General features: G+C 49.6%; 1 protein-coding gene across 1 annotated transcript; it reads right to left on the reverse strand.

The window, feature by feature from the left end:
• Positions 1-14,717, reverse strand: KLF11 (Kruppel like factor 11). Its single transcript, XM_030946500.1, has 4 exons — positions 14,570-14,717; positions 11,915-12,169; positions 4,821-5,814; positions 1-2,871 (listed from the first exon to the last, which is right to left on the reverse strand). Exons 1-4 carry the CDS (start codon positions 14,609-14,611, stop codon positions 2,558-2,560), a joined length of 1,605 nt encoding a protein of 534 aa, XP_030802360.1. The 5' UTR covers positions 14,612-14,717; the 3' UTR covers positions 1-2,557.
• Between the last annotated feature and the right edge of the window lie 11,281 nt (positions 14,718-25,998).

A 25,998-nucleotide genomic window follows, 5' to 3' on the forward strand; every position in this document is an offset into this window, starting at 1 on the left:
TCACATTAGATACATTTTATTTAACAAAAGTTAAAAACACGTACAAAAATGCAGTTCCATTTCCGTAAAATATAGGCTCAAAATAAAAAGACTGAACAGTAGAGTTCAGGCAGTAAAGTGCAAAGACAGCAGCTATGCCAGCCATGCTTAATCCATAAATAACCCTTAGACAGCAGCAGGAAGGAACAGGCAGAGCAGACACAGGCACAGCTATTCACGCACATCCACAGGGAACAATCCACACATCCCAGAGCGAGCTGCCAGGAACTGCAGGCCAGCCTCACCCAAACAAGGAGGGAGCAGCTGCTTTTCCACATGGTGACACACATACATGACACACTTTTAAAAAAAGTCTGTATTCTCCAAGTCCACTGTTTCCCCCCCGACCCGTAATGCAAAAAACATGACAATTTATATAATTATGACAAGAGTTCCCAAATTGTTTTCTCAGGTGAGCACCATAAATAGTCAGTCTGTAAAAAAATGAAGTGCTAAACTGGCTACTAAACTGAGACAGGACATGCTTCCCCTGGTTAAAAGCATGCAAAAACAGCATCCAAAAGCTAGACTTCTTCTTCTAAGAGATTTCTGAGGGGAAAAAAAAAAGGAAGAGCAGCAACATCTTTGTTCACCACAGAAACTTGGAAAACTAGGTAGCAACAGAGAATAGCATCACCACAAGGATCCACTTCACCAGGCAAAGAGGTTCCAGCTGAGCCCTTTGGAGAGTCCAAAGCAAGGTCCACACATACCCACTGGCATGTACAGCACGTGTCAGTGAACAGGGTGTGGGCCTTCACAAGGTCAGGCACAAAAACTTCAGTACACTTAGCACAAGACTCCAATTTAGTGCACTTTGAAAACTTACTACTGTTAATTATAACTATAGATTTTAGTGTAAAAAATAATGACATAATCTGCTTTAACTGAAACAGGTCTCTGCCAAGTCAGCACCTCCATAGATGAGATCCATGCTTTGCCCATCCTGGGAAGCAAGACCAGGATTTCAGAACAAAGCAATAAAAAAGAGAGTGCATTCCTAGTTATCCACAGCTGATGTATATAGGAAGATCAATCCTCCTCAGTGCTCAACTAAGCTTCATTGCAGGAGTGGCTGAAGGGAGAAGAGTCCAGAAGGAATAAGCACTCCAGAAATATTTCACTTTGGGGGTGGAAGCTGTCTCCCAGCAAAACAGCTGGTGCTTTGCTGTACTGTCAGCTCTGCTACAGTACACACACACTCCTGCACCTGGGAATGGAGCAGTCTGACTGTGCTATGGGCATTTTGTTACTCACGCCATGCTATTACAACACAGCACTCCTGCAGCCATTGGTTCCATTTTTAACTATCATTACACTTCGTGTAAAAGAAAATCCATTCAACAGGGAGAGTGTATTGTTTAATAGAAAAGGGTGATTTTATACAAAGTACTGTGGAGAAGTATAAGGCCACATGAAGAGCATCATCAAGTTGACATGGTGGCTATTTCTTAACTCAAGACACAATTAGTATTTCCTCTGGTGCATTGATACAGGTAAAAGAAAGCCTTGAACTATAAGGTGCACAAGCATCCACAATACAAAAAAACCCTTTAATTTTTTATTTCTCCTCTACTCAAAAAAATATAGAGACTCACTAATTTTTCATGGGCTATCTTGCCATTTTCACATTTTTCAGTTTATTTTGATATGTTGGTTTAGTTAGGACCAAAAATAAAGCATAATTTTTAGTGTCAAAATTTCTAAAGAGTATTTGTGCTTCTACCTCCATCAGAGTAGTCTGGCTCCTCCAAACTTTGCTTCAGTGGAATGTGGACTCGAGAATGCTTCTACCAACAGCCACATCGGCTTCTACTTGCAAAGGGTATGAATTCCTAAAATGTTGAGGATTTCAGCACTTGTATTCTCAAATAAGGTCATTCTGGTTTGGTTTGTTTTAAAAATTACTAACTCACTTTGATGTACAATCTACCTGCACAAGGAGGGTGTAAGAGCACTAGCCCATGGCAGGATCAGGATTTGCAAGTGTGAAAACCAACAAATATGTTATCAAATGGTAAGTGTTTATAAAACACTCTGAATGCAATAGTTTAGGTTTACTGAAAAGGAGTTTCCAAAACTCTGGGTCTCATCCAGCACAGCCCTACTAAGCAAGTAATTTGCCTGCATAACAAGACCAAAATGAACAAATACAAAATATATTTGGTATAGAAAATAGTACTATAAAAATTAAAAACCACCCTGTTTTACTGTCCATCAAAATATTAACAGCAAGCATTACAACTTTTTTTAACCTATTGCCAAAATAATTTCCAAGGAGTTCTACTTTCCTGAAGTGCTGGTGATTGCAATTGCCCAAGTACTGAAAAAAAATCCAACAGGGAAGGGATGAGGAAATATGATAGATTTCTCACATAGCACTATCAACAGAGGACCTAAACTGCAGGAAATTAAAGTACACACAAACACGAGGAAAATAAAAGCCATTGCCCATTCTGCTGTTGCCATCGGAGCTCTTCCTGATCCTCAGACAGTCTGCAGAAGGCGCCTCTTCACTCTAGCCCTGGCAGGCAGGTGATGGCACGGGGATGAGCATACTCAGAGCACTGCTGCTGCTGCTGCTTTTGGGTTTCTCTGCTGTGGCAATTCTGCTGAGTTTGCCAAGCTCTGTCTGCCAGCTGGGGGTCTTCTTGGTGGCCATGTGGCAGCGGGTGTGCTTGGTCAGGTGGTCGCTGCGCATGAAGCGGCGCTCGCACACCGGGCACGAGAACTTCTTCTCGCCCGTGTGCGTCCGGCGGTGCCGCGACAGTTCATCCGAGCGGGCAAACTTCTTGTCACAGCCCTCCCAGTTGCAGCTGAAAGGTTTTTCCCCTGCAGGACATAAAGGAAGCGTTTGTTACTTTTGAGAAGCTGTGTTGCAGTCTTATCAAAGGGCTAACTTAAAATCTGCCTTGCAGAAACCAGTGAGTTCACAGAACTGCTAATCTGTGCAGTCAATGTAAGATTAAGCTAAAGTTCTGTTCCAGAGAAAAATAATAGTTATCATTTCTACTTATTTCCTTGTATCTCTCTTTAAGTGTTCTTTAATCAAGTCTGGTTTTTCAGTTGTCCAAAATCCCAGTTTAAAGAAATAGAGCCTCCATAAAGCTGCCCTATCTGCTGACTGAACTAGAAGCAAGCCCCTGCCCCCATCCCCATGCATCTGTATCTCTCTTGCTGCAGCATGTCATCCACAAATACTGTAGGCAAACAGGAAGCCTGGAATGGAGCCTCAGGGTCCTACTGCTCCAGTGATCCAGTCCTGCACACAAACACACCAGCAAAGCCTGTCCTGCCAGCCCCCAGAGACCAAGAATGGCAGCAAGGCTGCCCACATCAGCTGCTGCTCATCCTGGGCCACTGGTGAACATCCCACCTGTCCTGAACGACCACAGCTGCAACTCCTGCCTGCAACTCCCACAGGGCTCCAGACAAACATCCACCACGTGGCCCAAGATCATGGGGACACTTTGGAGCAGAAGAGAAGGGGCTCAAACAGGAAGGAAGCCCCATAGGAGTGTTCTCACTCCAGGTATTGAGAGTAAAGTCTGTGTCTTCTGGATGTGCTATGATCTAGCTAGTCAGTGTGCAGAGAAAAGGCAGAAAAAGAAAGCTGAACTACTCCTCCTCCTGATCCTGTAATGGGAACTGGCTAGTGAGGGGTCAGTGAGTTCCACCTGCCACTGATGTCTTAACCACGATACAGGGACACACCCAGGCTCCCTATGGATCAGCCATGTGCACAAAGCAAGGCACTTGCTGATAGTCTCTTTATCCTGGAGCACCAGGTTTAATTCAGCAGCCTCTCAAGCCAGGAGCAGAAGCATCATTCTACCTCTGAACTATGGTTTACAAGAATTGTCAGCTTCATGTAGAGGTTAAGCTCTTTCCCCAAAGGAACTGTAAAGACAAGCTGCCAAACTAATGCAAATCCCGTCACACAAGCTGACATCCAATAAACCAGTGACTGTTGGGTAACAGCAGCCAGGGGAGAAAAGCCAAGGAAAACCAAAAATAGACAGAACTATTCTATACCAATCTCCCACTATGCCCATCCTTCAACATCAAAAATAATCCCTGAGAACTCAAAGTTAGTTTTAATTTCACAAGATCCTGGAAGCAGAAAAAGGGTAAGTAAAACACATATAGACTGTTTCCCCACTGACCCAATTTATGGAGCAAATCACTTCATATTAATTACAATTAATTTTAATTTACCACTAAAATTCCCCATCTGCAACTGAATAAACTGTTACATTCCTGTAGGAGCTCTGCTTCCTAACACAGCAGCCCAAAATCTCAATGCCTTCCCATTCATCCTACACAAAACTCTGGGAGAACAAAAAAACCCCCAAAGAATCAAAAAAAAAAAAACCCAGTTTTTGAGTTTCTCTATTCTTTTACTCATGTGACAATTAAGACCAACTACCTGTACTGTGTTTTGCCTACACCAGACCTCCCCATGCTCTAAAACAAGGGACTTGCACAATTCATTTCAATCTAGTCCAGATGGCAGGATTCCACTTAGATCTAAACACACGCACACAGACGGCAAAGCTTCACTCCAGCTGAAGCCTGTGAAATTCAACTAACACTATAGGGGCAGCTGAGGTCTCAGAACAAAGTACGGCTTATTTTGCCTGTCCATGGAGAATGAACATTCCTTCCATCCCTGGGATGAGCAAAAGCTTCCCCGTCACCTGCTCCTTCCCTTTCCCACCCCCTCCATGCAAAGAGCCCGCATTCCAGCACCCCACACGAGCAGAGCCCCCCGCACGCACCGGTGTGGGTGCGCAGGTGGGCTTTGAGGTGGGAACTCTTGAAATAGGTTTTCTTGCAGCCGGGGAAGTCGCACACGTAATTCCTCCGCCTGGAGAAGTCCATCTGGGGGGCACAGGTCTGGCCAGAAGCGATGAACACGGGAGCAGGGGCGAGGGGCAGGAGCTTGGTGCTGCCCACAGTCACCAGGGCCTGCGGGCACGGCGGTGCCTGCGTGACAGCGGGCTGTGGCAGAACCAACATGACAGTCCCCTGAGGCACAGAGGGGCCCATGAGCACAGGCTGGGGGAGCGGGGCTGTCTGGGGCAAGATGGGCTTCATGGGAGTTGAGAGTGCTGGAGCTGAAGGCTTCACGTAGGCATTAATCATGCTGCTTTGTCCATTTAAAGGGATCATCTGACAGAGAACCTGGGGGCTTGAGACGGGGGCAGGTGTCACTGGGGTAGCTCTTTTTTGCAAGTCATTCTCACAATTCTTTGGTAAGTGGGTTTGTGGTGAAACAGGCCGGACTGGTAGCTGCCCTTTATTGGTCACAATATCACTGGAGTCATGTGCGTAAGGCTGATGTGCCGGAGAGGTTTTGTCGATTAAATCATCCGCAGCCCACGTGTCCTGTGGCAGTCTGGAATGTTTTGGGTCATCCGCTCCACACCAGTCTCTGGAAGCGCTGTAGCCTGGAGTTACCTTTGTTTGCTCTTGCACGGCAGGAATGTGATGGTAAGCAGAACTATCACCTGTGTGCCGTATGACACTTGTTGCCATGGCCCTGCAGGGCTGAGGAGCAGGGAATTCAGAGATCACTGGCTTCTGCCTGCACGGTGGCCCCACGCTGGGAGCAGATGGCCTGGGTGTGGGAGAGGCACCGGTCGCTGAGGTGACTGAGCAGGCAGCTGTGTTTGCCATGACAGTCCTTGGTTTGGAGTAAGTCACCTGTGAGGACAGGAGCGTGGCTGCTGACATCTCAACAAAGTCAGGGCTGTGCGGAGGGGTCATGCACTGCAAAAAAAACCACACCAGTGTGCATCAGTGTAATCCCATAGCACAGTTTTTCCCTATTTTTACTCTGAAAAATAAAATTACACGCCCTCTCCCAGCATCTCAGAATATGCCTCTTAGGACAAACTGAATAAAGTATACTGCTGTGGTTTAATCTCAGAGGGCAACCAAGTCCCATGAAGCTCACTCATCCTCCACCCCCAGATGGATGGGAAGGAGAATTAGAAAAAGGTAAAACCTATGGGTTGAGATGAGAACAAGTTAATAATTCAAATACAGCAAAATACAATAATAAAAATATAAAAAAGGCAGATAAAAAGACTCAAGAGAAACAAATGATGAGAAATCAAGCTCAAGAGAAACAAATGATGCAGAGTACAACTGCTCACCACCCACCTGGCCTGATCCCAAGCAGTGACTGGCCCCTCCTGGCCAACTCCCCCCACTTTATACACTGAACACAATGCTCTATGGTATGGAACATTCCTCTGGCCAGAGTGTCCCTTGGTCAGTAGTGTCCTAGCCATGCTCTCTCACAAGGCTTCCTCTCCTCACTGGCAGAGCAGGAGGCACCAAGAAGTCCTTGGTTTAATTGCTGCTGAGCAGTGCTTACTCTAAAACATCAGTGTGTTATCAACGTTATTCTCACCTTAAATCCCAAACACAGTACTGTGCCAGCTACTAGGATGAAAACGAACTCTATCCCAGCTGAAAACAGGACAATACTTACCCCATATTCTATGCCATTTACATCATGCCCACACTTTTCAATACATCCCAATTAACCACGATTACTTTTCTTGTCTTTTGATACAGGTGTCATTCCCTTAGTCTGTGGGCCATCCCTCTAAAACATCTGCTGAGCTCATTCATGCATGGCTTTGGGCTCCAATTCAGAGCAGGAAAGATGGTGTGTTATGTTGGATTGCAGCCTACTGAAGTTAGTTCTCATTCCATCACTGCTGTGTTTGTCCAGTTTAATCTAAGTTTGTTCTTCATTAATCTGGGTGCGTCCTACTGTAATAGCCCTGATGCTGTGTGTAGCCAGCTCAGCAGTGGTGACATGAGTGTTATATGGCAATTAGCATCATACAACCCAAATCACTGGCTGTTCTCACACAGAACCAAATCCCCTGGAACAAAACTTTGGACTTCCCTATCCTCCCACATTACCCACCAAGTGCACCCAGGTCCTTGAGAACAGCAATCCCATGGATGGAGCTGTCACTGCCTGATGCAGGAGTAACTCAGATTGATTTCCCCAGAAGCTTTTTTGTGTGCACTACAGGAACTTTAGCCCCTTCTACACTATGTAAAAGTTTTGCTTGAGCACAGCTGGCTCAGCTGGCAGATCTTCTAGTGCTGACTGCCCAGGCAGCCTTTGCTAAATGTGTATCCTATTGTTTGAAGGTCCCACCACCCACTGCTCTCAGTAACAGTCTGTCCTATCATTCAGTTTTCCTGGAGACTGGCACATGATAGGGAGGTGATAAACCCACACAATGCCATGCTCTTCAACCCAGGTGTCTGTGAGGTTGTGTTGGAAGGAGTCTCCTTGTCTGGCTCAATTCTTTCTGTGGTGCCCTGTTGCCATAAGACTTGCATTCCAAGGCTCAGGACAGTGTTCCAGGTAGTGGCATGGGGCACAGAATAGGTTCCAGTTATCCAATGGTTGCTTCCACCATCATAAGCACATGGTGCTTGCCTGGGTAGATTTGTGGGAGTCTGATAGAGTCCATTTGCCAGGTGTCCCCATATTTATATTTCAGCCATTGTCCTCCACACCAAAGATGCTTTAACTGCTCGTCTTGAATAACTGAAGTGTGTGTTTCACAACTATAGATAGCCCTACAAGAGTGTCCACGGTCAAGTCCACCCCTTGATCATCACCCCATCTACATGTTGCATTTCCTCCTTGAAGGCCTCAGATGTTGTGGGCTCACCAAGCAATAAATAATTCACTCTAGTCAATCCAGATCCACCTGGGCCACTTCAATCTTAGAAGCCTGATCCACCTGTTGGTTGTTTTAATGTTCCTTGGTGGCCCAAGTCTTGGGTACGTGAGCATCTACTGACGTACCCTTACAGCCATGGTCTCCACCCAGGCAGCAGTATCTTGCCACAAGGCAGCAGCCCAGATGGGTTTACCTCTGCTCTGCTTCCATCACTGCAACCACCACCACAGGGCATTTGCCACCACCCGTGAATCAGTACAAAGATAAAGCACTGGCTGTTCTTCTTGTTCAGCAGTGTCTAAAGTCAATGTTCACCTCTGCAAAGTAACTCAATTCACCTTCTCCTTCAGCAGTTTCTGTAATTTTTTGTAGGCTACACCATACAGCCACTTTCCATCTTCAGTGCTTTCCTACAACACAGCAGGAATCAAACAGGGCATATTGTTTCTCGCTTTTGGGTAACTTCTTATACAACAGAGTCTCTTCAGCACATGTCATCTCCTCACCAGGTGGCATCCAGGAGTCTGCACTCTCGCCAATCCCAGGAGTCTTGAAAGTAATCTCAATGACTGAGATTTGAGCACCCAATGTGACCAGCAAGACCCACTGATTCCACACAGCAACAGCCACATGATGTGTAGGAGACCCATCCTTTGCACATCCAGCCCAGCACCAGGAATCAGGATGCCAGGGGGGCTGTGCTTCAGTACCAGTCACTTCCAAAACAGCTGGAACCTCTTTGTAAGCTGCCACTACCTCTTTTAAAGCTGGAATACAGTGGGCTTCAGATCCTCTGTACCTCAACTCCAAAACCCTAGAGGCTGACCCAGTTCTCCCCTGTGCCTTCTACCAGAGGTTCCAGGTAGGGCCACTTTCCTTGGCTGTGGTCTAGAGCACATTTTTTTTATCTTGTCCTGCCTGGACTGGCCCAAGGGCTGGGACAGAGTTAATTTTCTGCATGAATTATCTCTTGTTTAATTTGTTCAAAGGCTTGTTGTTGTTCAGGGTCCCATTTGAAATCATTCTTCTTCTGGGTCACTTGACAGAGAAGGCTGACAATCAGACTGTAATTTGGAATGTGCATTCTCCAAAAACCCACAATGCCTAAGAAAACTTGTGTTTTTCTCACTAGTTGGTAGAAGTGTATCTGTTATTTTGTTAATCGAATCCATTGGGATCAATGACATCCACCTTGCTCTTTTATTCTTGAAAACTGGATCTGCTATGCAGGCTCCTGGACTTTACTTTGTTTTATGGCAGCTTTCAGAGAGATTTGGACTATTTTCTTCCCTTTCTCAAAAACTTCTGCTGCTGTATTGCCCACAATGGTACCACCAATATATTGCAAGCGTTCTGGGACTGGATCAGTCCATGGCATATGGTTCAAAGTTTTGCCATGTGGGTTGGGCACACTGACTTCATCTGGATCTGTGGGTGACTCTGCCCTGCTCATGTCATAAAAAACACCCTCTGGTACAGCTAATTCCCTCAGGTACCAGATATGTCTCCCCACAGCAGCTCACCTGCCCAGGTGACATTGCCTCTTTCCTGAAGGGATACCTTTCCTTCACACTTGACCGAGTTGCCTGCACAGGCTGAAGACCTGTGACATTTTTCCAATCACCTTGTCAATGCTCTCTTCCCTAGGGAAGCCAGGCAGTTGGGATGAATTCCTATCTCCTAATTCCAGGCTACTGGCCCCACTGGAGCAGCCAAGTGATAATGTGCAGACCTGGAAGCAGCTGAAACCTCTTCACATCCCTCAGGGACAGGGATTGAGTGGTTACCTCTTGTTCTGTCTCTTCCTCCATCCAGTTTTTGTGATGGCCCTGCTTCATCCTCCTTCACTAAATGAGCTGACTTTGGTGCCCATTTCTTCTTGTGTACAAGGAAACTGATAATGGCACAAGCTCACCATCCTCTGGCTCAGCTGCATCATCCCCTGCTGGGATCTCAGTGGTCACACTGCATGTGTGATGCCAGGGTCTGAGCAGCCACAAACAGTTGCTTAACCCTAAACAAGACCTGAACCACATTCTCAGCTTCTGGTCATTCACAGACCATGGTTTCAGCATCCCAAGGATATTCAAAATTTCCAAAGTTCCCATGCCTGGAGAAGAAGGGGAAGATTGTGTGTGCCTTCTACACAGGTTGGCTCTCCAAGGCAAAAAGGCAAACAGTGTCACTATTAGCAGTTTCTAATAGGTGGTTCCCCAAGTACTGAGGTGATGACAGAGGAGCTGAGAGTACGAAAACCAGATTAGTTTCAAGGGCAGCAGTTCTGTGCTATCACATAATCCAGTGTTACAAAGTACAACAAAATGATAACCTTAGCCCAGCCCCCAGAGATGATACCATAACACTAGGGGGAAAATACACAAGAAGTAAATTGTTACATAACACAACAACGCTGATAGCAAATAATTCAACACTGTGATCAACAACTAATAAACTAATAAGATGAACCCTGAGAACAAATTTGTTTCAGCACGGTCTGGTCAGATCTGTCATGGAGGAGAATCAGAAAGATAAAACTCATGTGTTGACACAAGAACAAGTTAATTGGAATAAAGTAAAATATAATAACAACAATTGTAATTATTATTACAGGGAGATACCAAAAAGAGAGAGAGCGAGCAATAAAACCCAGGAGAAACAAGTGGTGCACAGTACAATTACTCACCACCCACTGACCAATGCCCAGGTCCTTCCCAACATCACTGGTCATCCCAGTTTTTATGCTGGGCATGGCACTCTACGGTAGGGAATATCCTCCAGGCCAGTTTGGATTACCTGCCCTGGCCACACTACTTCCCAGCCTCCTGTGCACCTCCTCACTGGTGGGAATCTGAAAACTCCTTGACCTGGGTGGGGTAAGCACTGCTCAGCAACAACTAGAACATCAGTATGTTACCAGCATTATTCTATTCTAAATCACAAACACAGCCCTGTGCCAGCTACCAGGAATGAAATTAACTCTATCCTAGCCAACACCAGGTCACTACATTGCCTTATCTCATGGCCATTCTGATTAAGCTCAGAAGTGTATTAATAAAAGGAAGGCAATGAGGCAGCTGTAAACCTGCATAAAACACTGCAAGTATACTCACTGCACCACAAAAAAGTCTTTCATTCCTTTCTCCTCAGCAATGGGCACAGCTGTAAGAGGCTATGAGCAGAATAAACAGTCCAACAATGGATAGCAATACTCCACTTTTCTATTTCAAGCTCCCAGCAAGCCCTAGATCTTGTCTCAATGATTACCTCATCGTTTCATGGCTACCTTTTACATAAAAACAAATGAAACTGCTCTGTCCCTTCTTATTCATCCATTTCTCTCTCTGCTGTCTTCCTGCATCACCTCTTCTTCCTCCTTTCCCTCTGAAGGGTATCTCCTGTGCTGCTCCAGAGACAGCGTCAGCACTGAGCAGCAGGAGATATTATGGCAGCTGCTTGTCAGGCTGCTCTTATCTCAGCCTCTTTCCTCTACTATTCCCCTTTTACCTGGCAACTGCATGCTAAAAGCCTACTGGTTCAAATGGGCCTTAACCATCTAATGGCATCAAGCCTTTTTTTAATACCTACTGTTGTTGCAACATAAATTGAAACAAAAGAAAAAAAAATTGGATTCAACCAACATTAGTCAGCTGGAGTAGACCAATGTCTGGAGAAATAACAGACTACATGTACAAACACATAGTACAGAAACTAATTAAATTGCCTATTTCATAATGGCAACGTGTACTTTCTCTTACAATGACCAGTGAAGCATAACATCATCGAGGGCCTTTTTTCATACAGTGCCTGCAGAAATGCTGATGCCAAAGCACCAAGGCTCACTCTGCCATTCCTACTCAAAGTGCTCCAAGGAACCTACAACAGCCATCTCGACATCCCTGTCAAATCCAATAACCTGTCAGCAAGGGCTTTCACACCTAAATTTAACAAAACCCTCTACATTTGCTAAACCAGAGACAGCAAAAAACCACAAACTCAACATGCCCACCTCACGACTCTGTGCACAGCACAGGCAGTGGCAAAGGGACACCTGAGCAACTCTTGTCTTTTCCAGCCACTTTAAAGCATTGCAGGGATGTGACACCCACGTGTGGGGCATATGTGTTTGGTGTTCATGCTTTTCTTACCAGCGTTGATAGACAGTCCTTTGGTAAGTCAGCCGGAGCCTCGGCGTGCATTGTGGAATCCCCAGAATCCGAGAAGGGCGTGAGGGGCCTTATCTTTAATACGTCACCCTTCTGTGATCTTTGCCCCCAGGAGCTCATACAAACAAGGGCTTCAACAGCTTCAATGTCGTTCTGCTCCAAGGTGCTGCAGGTGGACCTCTCGCTGTCATGGCGCTGCCGTTCTCGGATGGACTCGTAGATGTCCACAATGTCAACCTGAGTGCAATCGGATTACTGGCTGTTAGCACGAGTCAGAGTACAAAACTGACACCACCCACACTCTGTCTGCTCACAATGAAGGTCAACTGAAACAGATCCCATGACCGTGGCAAGACTTTTACCAACTGGCTCATCGCTCACTCTACCCCGAGCAGCTCCCCTCCACATTCCCTTCTCTTAAAAAAAAAAAAAAAGAAAAAAAAGAAAGAAAAAAAGAAAGACATGTGATTTTCCAGGAAAAGAACAGATATGTGTGTGGCTCACATTTCCAAGCTTACTTTCCTGGATGACACTGCTCTGAACAAACACATCCCATGCTTCCATACAAGCATAAAAGAGGAAAATCCTGACTTTGAACCTTGTTTAGAGAAGGCTGTTTCCTGAATCCAAAAGACTGTTCAGCACTAATCTCACTCTGGAAACATTTAGAAGATAAATTTCAGCCGCCGGTAAGATGCTTTAAGGTATGATCATTGACCTGGAGTACTGCACATCACAAAAGATTTTTAATCTTATTTTTAACAGGGAAGCCAGGATGGGGAAAAGATGGAAGGAAAATAGTTTTCAAAGTACAGTGGAACTGTTTGCACTGTACTTCAGAAAGGCCTTATGCTACATAGGTGCTAGGTATCTAAAACACACTCTGAGTAAAACAAAGACAAATGTAATCATATTGATTTGTTTCCAATTGCAAGTATCACAGAATATTTTTGTGTGCATGTGTACACATGCAAAACACTTGACTTCTCTGCACAAGGATATCCAAACTTCACAAAGCTCTCACAGTGCTTGGCAGTGGCTCCAAAAGCTATGCTAGCCTGATGGGTTATTACTCATATGCCAACTTAGTCTCAACTAGGCATCCAGGCTCCTCCAGTCTTTAGACACACCAACAAACCTGAAGGCTGAGATTCAGAAGTGTGGACCAAGCCTCTTGAGCCCACTGCTCTTACACAGAGTGTTTATGTACTGCAGGAAAAAGGTTTTAACTCTAAAGGCAACACCACACCATGAGCATGGCCTCAAGCCCTAGAAGGAATTCTCCTCATTGGGTGACAGCACGTATTCTAAGTCAATGGGTTTTGTTACTGAGTTAAGTAAGGTGGGATGACCCTTATTCAACAGTGTCACAAAGATGGAAAGCTGTGTTTACACTCTAGGGATGTGCAAGCAAATATGCTAAGCATAATGGATCAAAAATATTGGTACTGCACTCACAGAGGACTTTCACCTACAACATGAGGTACCAGGCATGGAGATGTCATGATCTGGGGGCTGGAAGGGGTAAAAGCAATTAACACGTTGGAGAGAGACTTCTAAGAATTTCCACTGAAAAACACGATGTGTGCCTGCAAGCCTGGACCTCACTCGCCTGTCACACGGGGCCACGCCAGGCGAGGCTCTGCACCGAGCAGACAGTCTGCCAGTGCTCCTCCAAGCACGCCTGCAAGCAGCCAAGCCCACAGGCTTATATTCTCCAACCCTACGTTTCAGGACAGCAGCTTTCCCTAAAGAAACGTTAAAAAAAACGTGCCTCGCTTCCTCAAAAAAAACCCGAAATCCAAAAAAAAACCTCACAAAAAAAGCTCTTTCTGCAGACGAGTGCTGCAGCGCGGGCTCGCCGGCTGCTGCCAGGGAAATGGGCAAGCGCGCCGGGCGCCTGTCCTCACATCACCCCGCCGGGAACGACGTGCGGGGTGGCGGCACGATGGGCACGGGCAGGGACGGGCGGGAGCGCGGGCAGGATGGGCACCGGCAGGGACGGGCGGGAGCGCGGGGTGCCGACAGGATGGGCACGGGCAGGATGGGCACGGGCAGGATGGGCACGGGCAGGATGGGCACGGGCAGGGCGGGTCGCTGGTGGGAAGGATGGGGCACAGTCAGGGAGCATGGTGGGCGGGCAGTGCGATGCGGGCAGCGCGGGTCGCTCCCGGGCACGGAGGTGCGGGCAGCGGGCGGGCGGTGCCGCGGGGACAGCGCGGGTCCCAGCGCAGGCAGCGCCTCCCCCCGCCCGCAGGGGCCCCCACCCGCTCCCCGCCCCACGGCGGCTGCCCGCGGCCGGGCGGTGCCACCGAAGGGAGGATGGCGCGAAAGGAAGGAGGAGGAGAAGGGGGCGTAGGGCAGCTCCCACCCTGCCGCCGCCCCCGCACGGTGGCTGAGCGAGGGCCGCCCCCCTTCCCTGCAGGTGACCGGAGCAACACCCTCTCCTGCGGGCTCTGCCCTGGCACAGCCGTCCCGTACCCGCTGCCCAACCCAGCCGCTCCCCGCCGGGTGAGCAGCGGTCCCGGCCGAGGCGGGGACGGTCCCCGCACTGTGCCCGCCACCGAGCACGTGCCCGGGCCGCGCTGGCCAACCCCACTGCCCCCACTTCCCTCCCTCCGCGCGCTCGGTGCTCACCGCGGGCGCATCTCCCATGTCCGAGCAGGGCGAGCCGTGCATGGCGCGGCTCGGGCGGGCGGCGTTGGCAGCGGTGCTCCCGGGCAGCGGCAGCGGCGGGAGCGGCAGCGGCGGGAGCGGCAGCGGCGCGCACACAGCAGCGGGAGCGGCACACAGCAGCGGGAGCGGCACCCGGCGGCGCCGCCTCCTCCCGGCCCCGCCCGCCGGGGCAGCGCGGCCGCGCGCTGGGGAGCGTTCAGAGCGCGGCCTGCGCCAAACAGCGCGGGGGGACGACCCCGGCCAATCAGCGGCCGCCGCCGCCCGCGCCCGGCCAATGATCGGCCGCGGGCGGCGTGATCGCGGCGTGCCGGCGGGAAGGGCGGCGCGTGGGCACGGCTGGCGGGAAGGCGGGGCGGGGGCGGGGCCGGCAGGGGCGGGGGAGCGCGCGCTGGAAACTGGGGGAAAGGTCGGGGGCGGGCGGCGGCCGGGAATGCCCGCGCGGGGGGCGGGGCCGCCGCTGGTTCCCGCCCCCCCGCGGTGCGTGCGGCCCGGCACGAGCGCTTCCGCCAACCGCCCTCCGCGTGCGTGCGCGGGAGCACCGCCCGTCCCGCGGCTTCCCGCCACCCCCGCCAGCTTCCCCGTCTGGGGACAGCGCCCCTGCTCCCGCAGCTTCCCGCCACCCCCGCCAGCTTTCCCCTTTGGGGAAGCGCCCCCTGCTCCCGCAGCTTCCCGCCACCCCCGCCAGCTTCCCCGTCTGGGGACAGCACCCCTGCTCCCGCAGCTTCCCGCCACCCCCGCCAGCTTCCCCGTCTGGGGAAGCGCCCCTGTTCCCACAGCTTCCCGCTGCCAGCTTTCCCCTTTGGGAAAAGCGCCCCTGTTCCCGCAGCTTCCCGCCACCCGCCGCCAGTTTTGCCGTCGAGGCCCTGCGTGCCGCGTACCATAGGGAAGGGGTCGGGTGCCTGCCCGGCCACGGCACTGCTTTGCCGGATAAAGGAGTTGGGATCAAAAATAGCCCTAAACCCCCTCCCAAAATCTATGAAGGGTCAGTGTTATGGATCATTGGATCCGTTGGTGTTGGAAGGCCTCCCCTGGGCCAGCCCAGAATGCAGCTCTTAAAAGCTTTCAAATCACAACATATATTCTAATAAAAAACGTGTGTTCTTTGGTTTTTCCTGTCCCTAGACCTTGTTTTCATTTTCCAGTGGCAGCTGAAGTGTGTTGGCCCTGTGATTCCCAGCAGGATTTGTGGTTGTACTGGGCAGCACCGAGCGCTGGCAGTGGCGGCACTGAGCGCAGCAGGGGCAGCTCTGCATCTCACAGCCTGCCATGGGACAGGAAAGACCTGGGTCCCAGGGAGGGTCAGACCTGTGTCCTCATGGGGGGTCAGACCTGTGTCTCAGGAACAGGACAGATGTGGGTCCTGCTGGCCTCCGATGGCTGCTGGCTTTGCCAGCACTATCCCAACCTGCTCCTTCCCTTATGCCTCCCTGACACAGAATGAGGACAGCAAAAAGCATTTTATCCTGCTGAATTATCTCTATTTTTTCCTTCCCTGCTTTCTCAAGATGTTACATCCTCAAGTGTCCACACAGAGAATCATCTTGAACCTCTGGGCACCTTCTGCAGTCAGCTTCATTTTGCCACTGGGGTTTATTTTTTCCATTACAGCTGCTCCAAATCCCCGTCCTTCCCTGCTGTCCATGCAGTTTCTAAAGCTTCACTGCACTGTGCTCATCCCTGCTCTCCATTGCTGCACATTTCAGCTTTCCCAGCACTGGCCCATCCCAGCCCACCAAACAAGAAGCGGAAGGGATCTCCCTGGCCAGCTCTCTGTGCAGTGCATGGATTTCCAGCAGCTTTCTCTCTGTATTTGCATGAGACTTGCTGTGCTGGAGCCCTGGCCTCTGCTGTGGGACGGGAAGGAAAATGCTGATAATTCAAACTGCAAATTGAGTTCTAACATTGAAGAGTTTTGTTCACAAAAGGGAATCAGTTGTGTGACAGAGAATGGAAAAAGTTTGTGAAAATGCCATCAGTGACTAAAAAGCACAGTTGAGGTGGCACAGTGGGGACACAGGGTTAGTGCCTCTCAATTGCATGGATCCTTTCCAAGAAAAACCTTTAGGGAATTGTAAAACTAGGAAAATACTGTTCTATTTTGCATGCTTTCCAGTTCTGCTGTCGTTGGGAAGTGACTTGTGTTTTTCTCCTTGCTGCTTGTTGTAACACAGGCAGCTCCTGCTCAAAGCACTCACTCGCACAGCCTTAGTCATTGACAGCAGAGACTTTTCATTGAGTCAGAGCATCTGAAGGCAGCACAGCACCTCGCCAGGGAAGAAGCAGTCACAGGGAAGTAGAGTGGAATCATTTCTCCACTCTGACTCCCAGCAGGGTGTTTCCCATGTCACACACCACAGACTCTGCCCACATGTTCCAGGATCCCCAGGAGTCCTCGCTACAGCTTGTGGATGCAAGACCAGTTAAAAGAAGTGATGTTACAGGTCTGTACTCCAACTTGTGCTAGAGGGAAAATGTGCTTGAATATGTTCTCCTTGCTGAGCTAAAAACGGCAACTCAAGATTTTAAAACAAATCCATGGAACTCTTACCAAAGTCACCTAGTTTGCCTTTGCTGCTGCCAGCTGAGGCAGTGTTAGATGAGGAAGGAGCACCTTCATCCTCACATCGAATGTCAGGGGTCTGAACCCCCAGAGCCTGAGCCCCCAGCCCTGGCAGCTTTAGAGCTTCTCCCTCTCTCCCAACTCCTACTTCTCCCTGCTTTCTTTCCCTTCCCAAAGCTGCATCAAGGTGAATGATAAAGCAGTTAACATTATCCTGCTTCTTTATACTTGTGCCTACACCCACTGATTTCCCCGTGGGTTTCACCCAGCAGCACAGCTTCCTGAGCAACACACAGGTGAGATCCTTGGGATGATCCGTGCTGGCTGCAGTTTCCCTCCTTGCAGGTAGTAACCTGGAACAAAGCCCAGGTATCCTCAGTACTCTATTCCATAGAGCTCAGAGCAGCCTGCCCACGTCAGTGAGTGCAGGATGCCTGGCTGTGGCAAGGTGACTGTCCCTCCCAGCAGGGCCATCCTGCACCAGCCCCCCTCCCTGCAGTGCTGCTGCTGCTGTGGTATCCTCTGGATGGGGCTCTCCGGGGACTGTGTGATTTTATAAAGGGCTGTTTAACTCAGATCCCTGGCAAACACTTCAGAGAAAAGCTGTCTTTGTTGGAGATACACAATGCCTTTGTTCCGAGGTAGGAAGGAGCAGATGTAAGTGGCTGCAGTGCAGGGTTGAGAAGGCTCTGCTCTGGTTATCTTATCCTTTTGGCTGGGATGACAAGAAAGAATCAAACATCCTGTGTGAGTAGCAGGGAAAATAATTAATACTGGAGACTGAAAACAACAAAAGGTCATGCCGGTAGCTCTCCCCCATTCCCTTTTTGTAGCTAATTATGCCATAAACCATTCAAGAGAGACTGAATGGAGAATATTATGGGCTCAGACAGTTTTCCTAATATTTACCAGTAGTTAAAAATAGACCAAAGCAGTTGTCTGGGGTGCAGCTCTACAGTTACTGCGTCTTGGCAGCAGCATCTGATCTGGCTGCATACAGCAGCAGGCTACTGTAGCAAACACACAGAGCCTAGCAAATGGCTAAATAAATATAGATATCTGTCTAAATAAATATAGATAACTACAATCAGTGCTCCTGTGCAGGGGCCGTGAGAAGATACATGGGAAGAAGTGAAAGACTGTGATAGGATGCATGTGGTGAGACATGAGGATGCATCTCTGTCCCCTCTCCCTCCTCTCTTGTGAAGGACAGAGCAGTCAGAGCTGCCACAGCCCCAGATTGTCCCAAGCCACACTTGCTGGGCAGGCAGCAGCAGGCAGAGAAGAAATGCCCCACCAGGGGGGAGCTCTGCCAGGTGCTGTCTGTCACCAGCTGATGGAAACTGCAGCAGCCCCTGGCCAAGGGCAGGAGCAGGACAAGGACCAGAGGGATTCACCCAGGGGAACAGCAGAGATACAGAAGGTATTTATGGTCAGAGTTGAGTTATACACAGGGTATCTCTGAGAAATAGTGGGGGAAAGGGATACAAGGGATAACTCTGAAGAATAGAGATGGGAAGAAAAAGAGAATAAAAGAAAGCAGGCAGACCAACAAGGAATGTTTCTTGGTAGAATAATTTTGGAATGTAAAAGTGATGATAAATCCAGGGGCTTTTACCAAGACTGGCTGACACCGAATGTGTGTCAGGGCTGCCTCTTTGCTGTGGAGCCCGCGGGTCCCGCCGGGCTCGGGCTGCGGGGACAGGGACAGGGATACACTGCCGGGGCGGGGACACGCTGTGGGGACACGGACACGCTCCCAGGACAGGAACACGCTGCGGGGACAGGGACACGCTGCCGGGACAGGGACACGCTGCCGGCGGAGCCGAGGGCAGCGCGGGGCAGGGCCTCGGAGCCAAGGGCAGCGCAGACGTGCTGTCTGTCCCCCGCTCTGTCCCGCTGCGTGTGGCAGCTGCCCGAGGGGACATCTCGTTTGTGCCGGGTATCGGATGGCGCAGCGAACCCCGCTGTCCGCCTACGTGTCTGCCAGCAGGGACAGCCCGGGACAGACAGCAGCCCTCGCCCTAAGCCAGGACAAACCACGGCCCCAGCTGCTCTGAGTCAAAAGTCAAATTCTTCCTCGCCTGCATCTTTGGTGTTCACTTTCAGAAGCAGATTGAGCTTCTGGTGCATGGGTAAGCATCCAAGGAGTGGGGACACAGCCAGCACAGCGTAAGGAAACATAGCTGGGTTACAACAAAGGGAAAGGCTTTAAGAGAAGAGCCACAAAAACTGTTTCCTGCTCTGTTTTAGACCCAGTGTGCTGATAGAGTAAACACACGCAGCCATTTTTTTTCTTCACTCCCAAAAATATGTTTCTACACCAAAAAAATATTAACTGCATCAAAGACTTTGTGAGCCCTGGCAGTACTGCAGGGAGAAATCACCTCTCAAACAGATTTGTTATGAGTATGTGAAACATAGTGTTCCCTGAACTAAAAGAATCCAATCCACAAATACTGATTACAGGTGTGGACTGTCCACAGGTCCACTGTAATAGAAATAAAGAAGTGACAGTGATAAGTGTGACATACTAGTGCACCATCTGCTTGCTTGAGTGCACCATCTGGGTTTTCTACTGCTGCTGCTATTTGTGCCCTGATCTTATTTTAGTGGCACCAGGAGATGGATTCAAAAACCAGCAAAAATTAAAATTACATGCTATTTATTTATTTTATTGTTCTTATTGCTTAAGAGGATGTCTTCATTGTTTTCACTGTCCCCTTGACCTCAGCATTACTGTTAGCTAAGCCTACACATATTTCTGACACACAGTATATTAAAGCATTAGCAGTGCTGATGGACATTCCCCTCTTTTGGTCATCTCAGGACTTGCTGGGGCAGGTATCAAGCCTATATGCACACATGTTTCATCCTGAGTCAACAGCCCTGCAGTGTTTTCAAGCAGCCCTCAGGTGCTGGAGGACATCCAGTGTGACCAGAGTCTGACTTCTGGACCACTGGACATCGTTCCTAGGGGGGGATTGGTACCACAGGGGCAGCAGTAGCCTGGCATTGGCAATGCTCCCCAGTACCAACACTGGCATCTCCCCTGGGACATTGTCCACGGGCACCCAAGCGTTGTGCAGCACCAAGTACAGAATGGTGCCAAGCCCAGGGAGGGCTCTGGGTGGTGGTGGGGATGTGCTTGCTAACCCATCAGCAGGTTTATAAATAAACTCCTCACCAACCACTCTGGCTACACCATCACCTTCTTGCAGTTTCCTTGGGCTGTGCTGTGCCCACTCCCATCTCTGCTCCTGGTTGCAGGGTCTGCATCCTGCTCACTGACACCTTCCTTTGCCTCCCAGACACTCCCAGTGGGCAGAACAGCTGAGCTCTCACAGACACCTCCAGCTGAGCCAGCCCCTGCTCCCTCATGGGCACAGGGTTTCTGTTTCCCTCTCCAATGCCACGTTTGTCTCATTGGGCGTCACAATGCCAAATGCTGGGGGGGCAGGGAAAAGCTGCAGCTGGCAGGACAGACACCAAATCCAGAGACAAGGACACATCCCTGGTAAATGACAGCCAAAGCAAAGGAGGGCATGAGCTGAGGAGATTGCTTGTAAGGGTAATTTCCCCCCCAGTGCTTGCACTCAAACTATGCCATCAATGATTTTATACCCTGAACAACCTCCTGCATAAAATGCTGAGTTAACTATGTATTGAAGACACAGTTAAGTATAGGATTTTACTGCTGAAAAATACATTTTCCATTAATAGTTAAAAAAAAAATTAAAAAGCCACCTTCCAAGCTGTTTTGGGAGGAAAGGTCAGTGGCAATTGAGTTGTTTAATAGTTTAAATCCCTCTTCTGATGTCTGAAGGGAGGTATCTCACCCCAGCAATGGCCACATCCCATCCCTGCCCCAGCTGAAGAACTGGAAAACTGCAATTCCTGTTGTTGTGATACTTCCTTGGCAGCACTGCTAGTCATACATGACTCAGTCAGCTCCATTCACTCTCTCAGCTGCAGAACAGACCCTGCCTGTTGTTTGGATCAAGTATCCAGCCAGCTTGATGCTTTTTCTCATAACTAGTGCTTGCCTGGACATACTCGCTGAAACTCCCCTTGTGCAGTGGAGATCCTAATATCTCCCTTCAAAAGCACTTTCCCACTTAGTTTTACACTATTTACTTAAAAAGGACAAGGAGTCCTTATTTTTTTCCCAGCATGGGTAAATCCTTACATCAGCCTTGGGTGTGCACTTCCCCTTCACTGCTGCACTGCTTCAGGATGTTAGGAGGCACAACAAGATGACTAATGTGAAATAAACCCAGGTTCCAATTCTGTGCTACAGCTCTTCTGTGCTACTTTCCTTTCCTGATGCAGGCAACACTGTTTGCACTCAGTTTCTTTCCCCTTGGCCATCCTTCCACAGTGCCAGCAGAGCAGAGAACTGAGCAGGCACCACGTCTTGCAGTGCTTTTCCAAGGGGTGGATGTTGTCCAGGGATGTCCCCAGCTGCACACCCCACTCTGGGCTGCTGCACTTCTCTTCCCCATGGCTGCAGCTCACCTGAAGCAGTCCCAAATCACCACTTCATCTCTGATCTCTTGCTATTATTTCCTCCAGAAGAGCCAGCACAAGACAAAAGGCACAATCCCAAACACAGGAGGAGTTTCAGAACATTAGGAAATATTTTACTGCGAGGGTGACCCAGGAATGAGTTGCCCAGAATTCTGTGGAGCCTCTGTCCCTGGGGATATTGAAAAGCCCTCTGGACAGGGTGCTGGGCAGCTGACTGGGGGTAGCCCTGCTTGAGCACAAGAGTAGGACCAGGTGCCCCCAGACAACACTTTCAACCCCAACCATGCAGTGACCTGGGAAGAGCAGTCTGAGGCTGAACATTCACAGTCACAGTTCTGCTGGATGGGAAAGGCCCTGAAATGGGGAGAAACATTGCTTTTACCCCAAAACCTTCCCCACACACCCAGTAACTTCCACCTTTCAGTCAAGCTGAGCCCTGGCTGCAGCTCCTTGTGCTCCACAAACACCACCCCTCCTTGTCTCCTGAGCGACTGACCCAAGCAAGCTGAGCTGTGAATTCCCTGCCTGAATACCTTAGCCTGACTGTTTGGGCCAAACACAGATTTGCCTGGTTGGCAGCTTGGTTTTGCCCCAGCTCAAGTCAAGTCCTCCTCCTCCCTTCATCAAGGCATGAAATCCCAGTGCTGCTGCAGCCAGCCAGGTCCCTGCTGGCCACATTTCTGCCTGCACTTTATGGCATTCACACGCTCTGTCACACTGGATTACATCTGCTCGAGTGCTGTCATCAGGGAGCTCAAATATGGTTCATAAAAGCCTCAAGATGTACCTTTAGAGCAAAATAACAGCAGGGAAATGTGTAGATGTAATGCAGCGTGAAAAAAACCTTGAGGATCAGAGAGAGAGGGTTTTCAAAGCAGGGTGATGGGGGGAAATTCCTCCAAGAAATTAAATATTGCACAATTTGATGGTGTTGAAGAGCATCATTAACTCCCAGCACTTAGGAGCTGAAAGATGGACCTAATGAAAAAAAAAGCAGCATGATTTAGAGTCAAAAATCATCATCTTGATTTTTCTTTCTCTTGAGGTATCTTTCAAATTTTCTTTTCAGTCCTGGAGGAGGGCTCAAAATTTTCCTGTGGAAAACCCAGTGGAAGTCAGAATGGGGTCTTGGGGGTGCTGCTGGCCATTCATGGGGCAGCGTTGTGGTCTCTTGCCCTGCAGCATGTACAGAGGAGCAGGGACAAGCTGTGCCTCTACAGAGAGGAGGTGGATTTGGGCCCTTCTCTCACCAAAACCCTCACCCCTGCTGAGGCTGGGCAGCGCAAGGCATTGCAGCAGCCCCACAGGCAGAGCTCAGCTGGCCCCCAAGGCTGGGCTGGGGGTCACTTGCAGGCAAAGCTCTGGACAGGGCTGCCAGGAGGTGCCCTCTCATTTGGGAACAGCCATGTAGCACAGCAGGGGGCGATTCAGGCAGCAATGGATTGGTTTTTAGCTTGCCATCTCTGATTTTGTAACTCCTTTTGTCTCAGGCATTACCCCGACCTGAGGCTTTGTAGACAGCAAGTCTTGACCAGCCTCTTTGCCTGCAGCCTGGGCTCTTTTTTAAGCACACAAAGCAGAGGCAAGTGGGAGGGCAGGGGCTGGTTTAGGGCCCTTTAGGATATCCACAAGATGGGGGACCCAGCACTGCTGCTCCCCAAAAATGCTTGGTCAGCACTGGCTGACAGGCTCAGAGCATTTCAAGTGAGAAGCTGTGAGAACACAACATGCAAAGCTGACCACTGTGTGATCACTTTTCCTTTATTTACTTATTAATAGCTCACCTAATTATTTAGGAAAAAAATCAAGCAAGACTTATCATGACAAGATTAGAAGCACCATCAAACCAAGCACTGGCAACAGCCCCTCCCTATGCCACTGGCACCGCTGCCTGGCAGAGCCAGTGCCAATCCCTGCACTCCTGTGCCCTCTCCCAGACACCCATCACCCCCTGAGCAGGGCTCAGCAGTGCTCCCAGTGTCCCTGCAGACAGCAGCTGCTCCAGGCCTGTCTCTCCAGGCCAGGAGTGGGCTCTGTCTGGGCATGTTCTGATGGCTGGAGCAGGCAGGTTAGCTCAATCCAAACTCCTGGGCAGTGGCAGCAGGACAGTGCTCTGCTCAACCCAAACCAGCAAGCTCAGAATTTGGAAGAGTAGATTGAACAGGTTGGCAGGGCCAGTACTGCCTGGCTGGGGCTCCATCCAGCTCTCCTGTGCTGCTGGACACTGAGGAATTAAGGGACTTGATTTCCCTGGTGCTGAGGAACCACAGGACTCCATTTGCTTTTCCCTATGTCACTTCACCCTCTCCAAATTTCACTACAATTCCCACTGTCTTTTTCAGCCTGGTGGCAGCAGCCACCAGCACGGCATGCTGCACCATCCCTCACTGCTGTAATCCCTGAGCCCAGGGCTCTCTCTCCTCCAGCTATCAAATCCCCAAGACACCCAAACACTGTGTTCCCACTCATCAGAGCTGCTGCCAGGCTTTCCTCTGCCTGCTGCATGCTTCCCAGACTGCAGTGGTGGTGAGTGAGCTGCAGGCCAGCTCTAGGCTCAGGATGCCACCCGAGGTGACCAGTTCTGCAGCAGGGACACACCAATTCAGTGCTATTGGCACTGGTCACCAGCTGCCATTGGCACATACATCTGCAGCCTGCAGGGTGGCTGTGCTGGAGGCATGACAAAATAAATCCTGCTTGAGCCAGAGGGCACACCAGCCACCCAGAGCTGCATGCACAGGGACACAGATGGATGGGGCAGGGCAGCACTGCCCCGTGGGAATAGCAACCTGCAGGATGTGCCAAAAACCCCACAACCACCCCAACCACAGCAGCTACTGACACTAGCCAAGGGGGAAAAAAGCCAAATATTCCTTCTGCAGCATTGTGAACTATGCAAATGTTTCCAGTGGTATGTCAGGATAGTCCAAGGACAAGCAGCTAAACAAGTTCCGAGAACTCATATATCAGATCAATCTAAATATTGTCTAATATTTAATAATTTAATTGCAATAATGGCTCCAGTGATCTAAAATACAAACCAAATAGAGGAGCATCAAAGCTCCATGCTCTTGCACATGCTCTTTGTCTTGTTTGACAAAGATCCGTCAAGAAGCTGGAGGCTAATGCAGAATTCAGCTTTCCCATACAAAAAGAGGTCAGATCTTAAAAGCCTAACTAAATATTTTCACTATTAGAGCCCCAAGTCATGCCCCAGGAAAAAGCACTGAGTTCCTCGTAAGGCTCCCTACCGTGGGAGCTCAGAGCTGCATCTTTGGAGGTTCACCCTCAATTCCTCTAAATTCACTTGAACAGAAAAAGGCTGAGGGGTGTCAGGAGGAGGAGGGAGTGCTGGCACAGACATACACACACACACACATCAGAGGGGGAGCAGCTGTTTCTCAGCCAGCACTGCAGCAGATTCCATATCATGCTGAGGTTTGCTGTGAGATGGCCACACACCAACTGTGTGGTATGGGGGCAGAACCCTGCCCAGTCTTCCAGCAAGCACAGGCCCAGGTGGAGATGACACAGGGCACCCCCCAGCACTGGTGCATCCCCCAGTCATGGCACACTGCAGCATCTTCCTGCACCTGGGGCAAACCCTGTGAGCAGAGCCTGCACAAGAACTACAAACAAATAAGGAAATAAGCAGAAGTTTTCCTGGCCTTTTCCTAGCCCAGAAATGTTCCGCCACCCACGCTGCTCCCCACCCAGCCCCAGCATGCTGACACAAGCCTGGTGATTGGGAAGATGCTGGCACAGGAGCTGCCCCAGGACAGCAACTGCTGCAGAGGCTGGGAGCCAGCTACAGCAAAAGCTTGTTGAGACATTTTCTGAGAGTGAAAAAGAGGAGGTGAACACCACTCCAGATACCATGGCACTAGAATTATCCTGGAGATGTTAGCATGAATTTTGTTTTCAGCTTGGGCAAGTCAATGCCCACAGCTTCACTAGTGGTCCCCCTACACACCTGAACTTACCCATGGATGTTCTGCTCTCCTGCCAAAGGAAAAGGTCCTATGGAAGCAAATGCTGCAGCTTCCCCACACACTGAAGTGAATGACATCAGCTGGAATATAAAGCAGGGAATGAGAATGGAGCTGGCCATTTCTTAGGTGTGAATACCAACAGCAAGGCTGGCACTGGGATTATTTTCTTTTGCAAGGAGAAACCAGGAAACAATCATGAGGGTTTTATAGGTTCCACGTCAGAGGAAAATTGAAGGGATAAGAGCAGATGCATTTGTTATATAGAAGACTCATCATTAGAAATGAACATATAAAATTTAATAGCTTGG

This window comes from Camarhynchus parvulus, chromosome 3 (assembly GCF_901933205.1).
Source record: "Camarhynchus parvulus chromosome 3, STF_HiC, whole genome shotgun sequence".
NCBI classification, from domain to species: domain Eukaryota; kingdom Metazoa; phylum Chordata; class Aves; order Passeriformes; family Thraupidae; genus Camarhynchus; species Camarhynchus parvulus.

Excerpts from the sequence above, each read along its gene's own strand:
- KLF11 (XM_030946500.1), bottom strand. The coding sequence starts at position 14,611 with ATGCACGGCTCGCCCTGCTCGGACATGGGAGATGCGCCCGCG. Across the intron at positions 12,170-14,569 it reads ACATGGGAGATGCGCCCGCG|GTTGACATTGTGGACATCTA; the intron begins GTGAGCACCGAG and ends GATTGCACTCAG. Across the intron at positions 2,872-4,820 it reads CCACCTGCGCACCCACACCG|GGGAAAAACCTTTCAGCTGC; the intron begins GTGCGTGCGGGG and ends TATGTCCTGCAG.